The sequence below is a fragment of the Lycium barbarum genome, chromosome 5, assembly GCF_019175385.1.
Source record: "Lycium barbarum isolate Lr01 chromosome 5, ASM1917538v2, whole genome shotgun sequence".
Lineage (NCBI taxonomy): Eukaryota > Viridiplantae > Streptophyta > Magnoliopsida > Solanales > Solanaceae > Lycium > Lycium barbarum.
This window is the reverse complement of record NC_083341.1, coordinates 2547029-2553510: the sequence shown is the minus strand read 5'-3', so window position 1 is coordinate 2553510 and position 6482 is coordinate 2547029. Positions and strand designations below refer to the sequence as shown.

Sequence of the window (6482 nt, the reverse complement as noted above, 5' to 3'; positions counted from 1 at the left end):
TTATAAGTCGTATTTATGAAACATCGATTTATATGTCGTATTTAACAATTGTAATTTATAACTTAAGGCTGTCGAATGCAATTTAATTGCACTTCTAAAGTGAGATTTATAAATTGCCATTTTGCGCTACGATTTATAAGTCGTGCTCTTGCAGTTTTACTATTCATTTAAATTTGTTCAAATCTTTTTCAATACTGTTGTGTTTTTTGTAATGATAATAAACAAAATAATTAACCTTAAACTTTGAACTATATTATTCATAACATATTTTCTCACATGTAATAAATTTTGTAAAATATTTCCACTTTGGTAATAAAAAAAAAATTAATTACCAAACATTGAAAATTTATCTTAATTATTTCATAGGATTATACCAAACCTATGTATTTATTAAAAATATTGCCTAAGATTCCTTTTTGGGAAGTACAAACTTCAAAGTCAATTTATATCATTTCCTACATAGGAAAACAATTAATATAGGGATTTTACACGTTCAAAATCAGTTTTTGCTCAAGCTACTCCAAACACTGCTTTAAACAGGTACTATACCCTTCTTTATCTCTCAAAATTTGCATCCTTTTTTATGGTTTTTGCTTGTTTTTTGTGATATTGGTTTTGTTAAATTGAAGATATTCATGGTAGAAAATAGAAATTCTTGATTCTTTAGCTGTGAGTTTTTGAGATTCTTGATTTCCTTTTTTGGTTTAGCTTGTAGTTGTTATATGGGGTTTGTTGGATTGGTAGAAATCACTCAAAGTTGGAATCTTTAGCTGTGATTTTTTGAGATTCTTGACTTGGTTTTATGGTTTAGTTTGTACTTTTTTTTTATATGGATTTTGTTGGATTGAAGATATTATTGGTAGAAATCTCTCAAAGTTAGAATCTTTAGTTGTGATTTTTTGAGATTCTTGATTTGGTTTTATGGTTTAGCTTGTAGTTTTTGATATGGTTTTTGTTGGATTGAAGTTATTCGTTGTAGAAATCACTCAAAGTTGGAATCTTTAGCTGTGGTTTTTTGTGATTCTTGATTTTCTTTTATGGTTTAGCTTGTAGTTTTTTTTTTTTTTTTTTTTTTTTTTTTTTTTTTTTTTATGGATTTTTTTGGATTGAAGGTATTATTGGTAGAAATCCCTCAAAGTTAGAATCTTTAGCTGTGATTGTTGAGATTCTTGATTTGGTTTTATGGTTTAGCTTGTTGTTTTTGATATGGGTTTTATTGGATTGAAGTTATTCATGAAAGAAGTCCCTCAATATTGGAATCTTTTTAGTTGTGAATTTTTGAGATTCTTGATTTGGTTTTATGGTTTAGCTTGTTTTATATGGGTTTTGTTAAATTGAAGTTATTCATGGTAATAGACAAGTGAGGGTTGCTCTGTTGGTAAAACACCTCCATCCACGACCGGTAGGTCTAGGGTTCGAGTTACGCTGGAGGGGAAGTGTGGAAACATTATAGATCCTCCAAAATGTGGGATAAAAAAAAGTTATTCATGGTAGAAATCCCTCAAAGTTGGAATCTTTATCTGTGATTTTTGAAATTCCTGATTTCCATTTATGGTCTAGCTTGTAGTTTTGGATACGGGTTTTGTAGGATTGAATGTCTTATTGGTTGGAATTCATCTAAGTGGGAATGTGTAGCTGTGATTTTTGAGATTCTTGATTTCTTTTTATGGATTAGCTTGTAGTTTTTTATATGGGTTCTGTTGGATTGAAGTTATTATTGGTTGAAATTCCTCAAAGTTAGAATCTTTAGCTGTGATTTTTGGGATTCCTGATTTCCTTTTATGGTTTGGCTTGTAGTTTTTGATATGGGTTTTGTTGGATTGAATGTATTATTGGTTTGAATTCATCAAAATGGGAATGTATAGCTGTGATTTTTTGAGATTTTTGATTTCCTCTATGGTTTAGCTTATAGTTTTAATATGGTGTTGTTCGATTGAAGTTATTCATGGTAGATATCCCTCAAAATTGGAGTCTTTTGTTGTATTTTTTGGAATTCCTGATTTTCCTATATGTTTTAGCTTGTAGTTTTTGATATGGTTTTGGTTGGATTGAAGGTATTATTGGTTAAAATTCATCTAAATGGGAATTTATAGATGGGATTTGCTTCAATTCTTGAATTTGTTTCATATGGGTATAGATTATATTAGGTTCCTTGCATCAGTTTTGTTAGCACTTCTGCAAAATGGTAGAAATTCTGAACTGGGGTTTTATGATTTTTGTTGCTACTAAAGAAATTAATGGGTAAATAATGAAAATGATCTAAGATTAATAATGAAACCTTAAAGGTGACTGCTTTATGGTATGAAGTGTTAGCTAATTGATCTATATTCTCGGGGGTAGTTGTAATAAAGTGTAGTTAGCCCAAAAGCGGAGCCAGAATTTTAGTTTATGGGTTCTGGACCACAATTCTTTTTGCTTACTGGGTTCTGCATAGATTATTTGTAATATTAAATGATTTTCTTAATACAAATACAGGGTTTGAGCCAAAGTTATCGGGTTCTGCCGAACTAACTACCATTGTGGCTCCTCCCTGAGCCCCAACTCACATAAATGTCATGTTATATATTATGCAACTATTTTAGTTTGCTTGAGGTATTAGAGTTGTTTTAGTGGTGTCTGATTAGATATTTATAGAAGTGCTCTGTACTTCCGAGATTTTAAACCGGAGCTCACTTTCAGTTGAGGTATGTGAGTTTGATCTTCTTCATGGCCAGCCTAAGTTAATTTTCTGGCAGTTAGTTACAGCTGGTGTATTTTTTCTGGTTAAAGACAGTCTATTTAGTAATGGAAGGGAATGGGCTTGAAAAGCGCGGAATGGGTAAGAGGATTTCGTAGTTGAACTCGGCCAGTTTAGGATTGAGGCTTAGTGGATTGAGTTAGTTGCAAAGATACACTCTGTACAAAAAAGAAGATTTGTAATGTTCTTAATCGTGAAAGTTCAACATTCACGATTCACTCTTCAAACCGGCCTATCGCTCTCCTCTATGAAAAGGTTCTTCCGTAATCATGTTTCCAATGATCATCATCTGAACAATGTAGCTTTAATTCTTATTAGGTTGTTAAAGAAAAGAGAGTTAATGTATTGTGTTCCATGGTGAATCTAAACATGTTATTGAACTTTTTGCTGTTGAAGCTGAAGGTCTATCTTGATGAGGTTTTGACACAGTTTTAAATTGTATCAAGAACATTTCTTAGTGATGGTATTTGCAATGGGCACTATGTTTTTGCTATGTGAATATCCAGCACCTTCTTAGTGCTCTGATTGATGAATACAATTATACTTGTTCGTAAAAGAAAAGCAGAAGTTTGTGATGGGAGTATGTCCAACTTCTAGCAAGTCTTTTTTGAAATTTTGAAGAATACAATAAAAACACCCATAACTATAGCATGAGAAGGGTGTATCAAGGCAAGCGAAAAGTGCCGGAAATTTCTGAAGATGTCAACTTGCCTAGAAATTTATCATTCAGACATCGACAGAATTAGAGGATAGTCACATTGTGACATGGACTTGGATACCATTTGATGTTTTGTAGTTAATGGAGTAGTTGGTACTTCTCTCTTTTCTAAGTAAATTTGCTTGAGAATTGAATGAAATGGTTTTGCTATTTTGCTGTCATATTTTTTGTATCTGCATCGAATTCCTTTTCTTTTTATTTTCCTTTCCTTTCCTTTTTTTTTTCTTTTGTTTGAGCTGAGGATCTTTCGGAAACACCTCTCTACCCACAAATGGAGAAGTAGGTCTGCGAACATTGTACCCTCCCCAAACCCCACTTTGGGATTACACTGGGTATGTTGTTGTAATTGAGTGGAATGGTAGATATAGGTACTATAAAAAGCAAAGTCTGTCGGTTTATGTTTGATGAAGAACGTTGAAGACGTAAAATAGATAAATGAATGTATGAAGAACGTTGAAGACGTAAAATACATAAATGAATGTAAGTGTCTCTTTCTTTTTTAACAACTTAAGCTTTTAGATAAGGTGATACAACATACTTCAACAGGCTCAACATAGTAGTAACGCAAGCAGAGACTCTAAGTTCAACTCTCATTGCCGCTCATCAAGAAAAAGATTTCTAACTCGTAATCCAAAGAAAAAAAAATGCATCTTAGGATACGGTGGCATGTTGAACACGTAAATTAAATAAATAAAAGGGTCACCTTTCTGACAACTTAGCTTTTAGATAAGGTAGTACACGGAGTCCAACAAAGCATAATTCTCTTTTGGAAACTACAGTATTGCTATCTATTCTTCCTTTAAAGTGCACATGCATGTTGTTGAGTACGTAAACCGATAAGACAGAATTGTTTGTTCAATTTGGACCTGTTAGATAGCTGATACAAGGATGCTAAAAATCTATCTGTTTTAAGTACTTCTGATTTTTTTTTTAAGTGGTGATGTGAAGTATGTGTTCATTTAATAAATCCTGATCATCCTTCTCCAAAATAATTACTCCCTCCGTCTCAAATTGTTTGTCGTGAGTTCTAAAAATAGTTTTCTCAAATTATTTGTCATTTTAGAAGTTCAAAGACAAAATTAATTATTTTTTCCCCTTTTACCCTTAGTAGTCATTGTTCTTGAAGATGACAAACGTCTCCATTATAGAGTAAATATTCAATGAAGAGAGATTATATTTTAAGACATAAATAAGGGTAAAAGAGTAAAAAAGCAAAACACTCCTAAATAATGTGTTCTTAAGGGGCGTGTAAAAGAGAAACACGACAAATAATTTGAGACGGAGGGAGTACTTTGGAATGCACTTGCAGTTTATTTTCTTATCTCATGTTTCTTCATTTCTTACGTACTTGATCTATGTGGACTCTAATTTGTTTTCAATATGCCTCTAGGTCAGATTGATTCGTAGCTGAGCAGGGGCTTGGGATCATTTGGCAATAATGGCAGACGGCCAAGAAAACGATAAGAATATTGAAATATGGAAAATGAAAAAATTAATCAAAGCCCTACAATCTGCCAGAGGAAACGGCACGAGCATGATCTCTCTTATCATACCCCCTGGTGATCAGATATCTCGTATTACCAAAATGCTTGCAGAAGAATACGGTACTGCATCAAATATTAAGAGCAGAGTAAACCGTCAGTCTGTGCTCGGTGCAATAACATCTGCCCAACAAAGGCTTAAACTTTATAACAAAGTTCCTCCTAATGGGTTGCTGCTTTATACGGGAACTATAGTGACGGATGACGGGAAGGAAAAAAAGGTCACGTTCGATCTTACGCCTTTTAAACCCATAAACGCGTCTTTATACTTATGTGACAACAAGTTTCATACCGAACCTCTTGGTGAACTATTGGAATCTGATGAGAAGTTTGGTTTCATCGTCATGGACGGTAACGGGACTCTTTTCGGGACCTTAAGTGGCAACACACGAGAAGTTCTTCATAAGTTCACGGTTGACCTCCCGAAGAAGCACGGAAGAGGAGGTCAATCGGCTCTTCGTTTCGCTCGTCTGCGAATGGAGAAACGCCATAATTACGTGAGGAAGACGGCAGAGCTCGCTACTCAATTCTATATTAACCCGGCTACTAGCCAGCCGAATGTATCCGGACTAATACTTGCGGGGTCTGCTGATTTTAAAACCGAGCTAAGTCAATCGGATATGTTTGACCCGCGCTTACAAGCGAAGATACTTAACGTGGTCGACGTGTCGTACGGTGGGGAAGCCGGATTCAATCAGGCGATCGAGCTGTCTGCTGAGATTCTCGCTAATGTGAAGTTTATACAAGAAAAGCGGTTGATAGGGAAATTCTTTGAGGAAATCAGTCAAGATACTGGAAAGTATGTATTTGGCGTGGATGACACAATAAAAGGTTTGGAGATGGGAGCTGTTGAAACCCTAATTGTGTGGGAAAATCTTGATATAAACCGTTACGTACTGAAAAATAGTGTGACTAATGAGATTGTCATTAAGCACTTAAACAAGTTACAAGAGGGTGATAATAGTAACTTCAAGGATCCTGCCACGTCAGCTGAATTGGAGGTTCAGGACAAAATGCCGCTGCTGGAGTGGTTTGCCAATGAGTACAAAACTTTTGGTTGTTCGCTCGAGTTTGTGACTAACCGGTCTCAAGAGGGGTCACAGTTTTGCAGAGGATTTGGTGGCATTGGAGGAATTCTTCGGTACCAGCTTGACCTGCGTTCGTTTGACGAGCCATCTGATGAAGGAGAATACTTTGAGGATTCTGATTAAGTCAGTTATGTTAGTTTGACGAGCCATCTGATGAAGGAGAATACTTTGAGGATTCTGATTAAGTCAGTTATGTCTGTCTACTAAGTCCAGGTAATGGATGAGAGATCTACAATTGGTGGAAGTTTTGGGGTTAGCATGGCAATGAGGTACCAGCTGTCATGCGAAATATAAATTGATGAGTATTTTCTGTTGTAAACTTTACTTGTTTTTCCTTTAAACGCGAACAGATTTCTTTCGAACAAATGTCAATTGAAGGGGACTTCTTGATTGTTTTA

The 6482-nt window shown here is 34.8% G+C and overlaps 1 protein-coding gene across 3 annotated transcripts; it reads left to right on the top strand.

Annotated features, from left to right (window-relative positions):
• Positions 1-388: 388 nt before the first annotated feature.
• Positions 389-6482, top strand: LOC132640117 (eukaryotic peptide chain release factor subunit 1-3-like). Of its 3 annotated transcripts, none has more exons than XM_060356555.1 (2): positions 389-540; positions 4846-6482. In XM_060356555.1, exon 2 carries the CDS (start codon positions 4894-4896, stop codon positions 6205-6207), a length of 1314 nt encoding a protein of 437 aa, XP_060212538.1. In that variant the 5' UTR covers positions 389-540; positions 4846-4893; the 3' UTR covers positions 6208-6482. The 3 variants fall into 3 exon arrangements, with proteins under 3 accessions (XP_060212538.1, XP_060212539.1, XP_060212540.1); XM_060356556.1 differs by having other exon boundaries at positions 407-540; positions 4851-6482; XM_060356557.1 differs by lacking the exon at positions 389-540 and adding an exon at positions 3918-3935.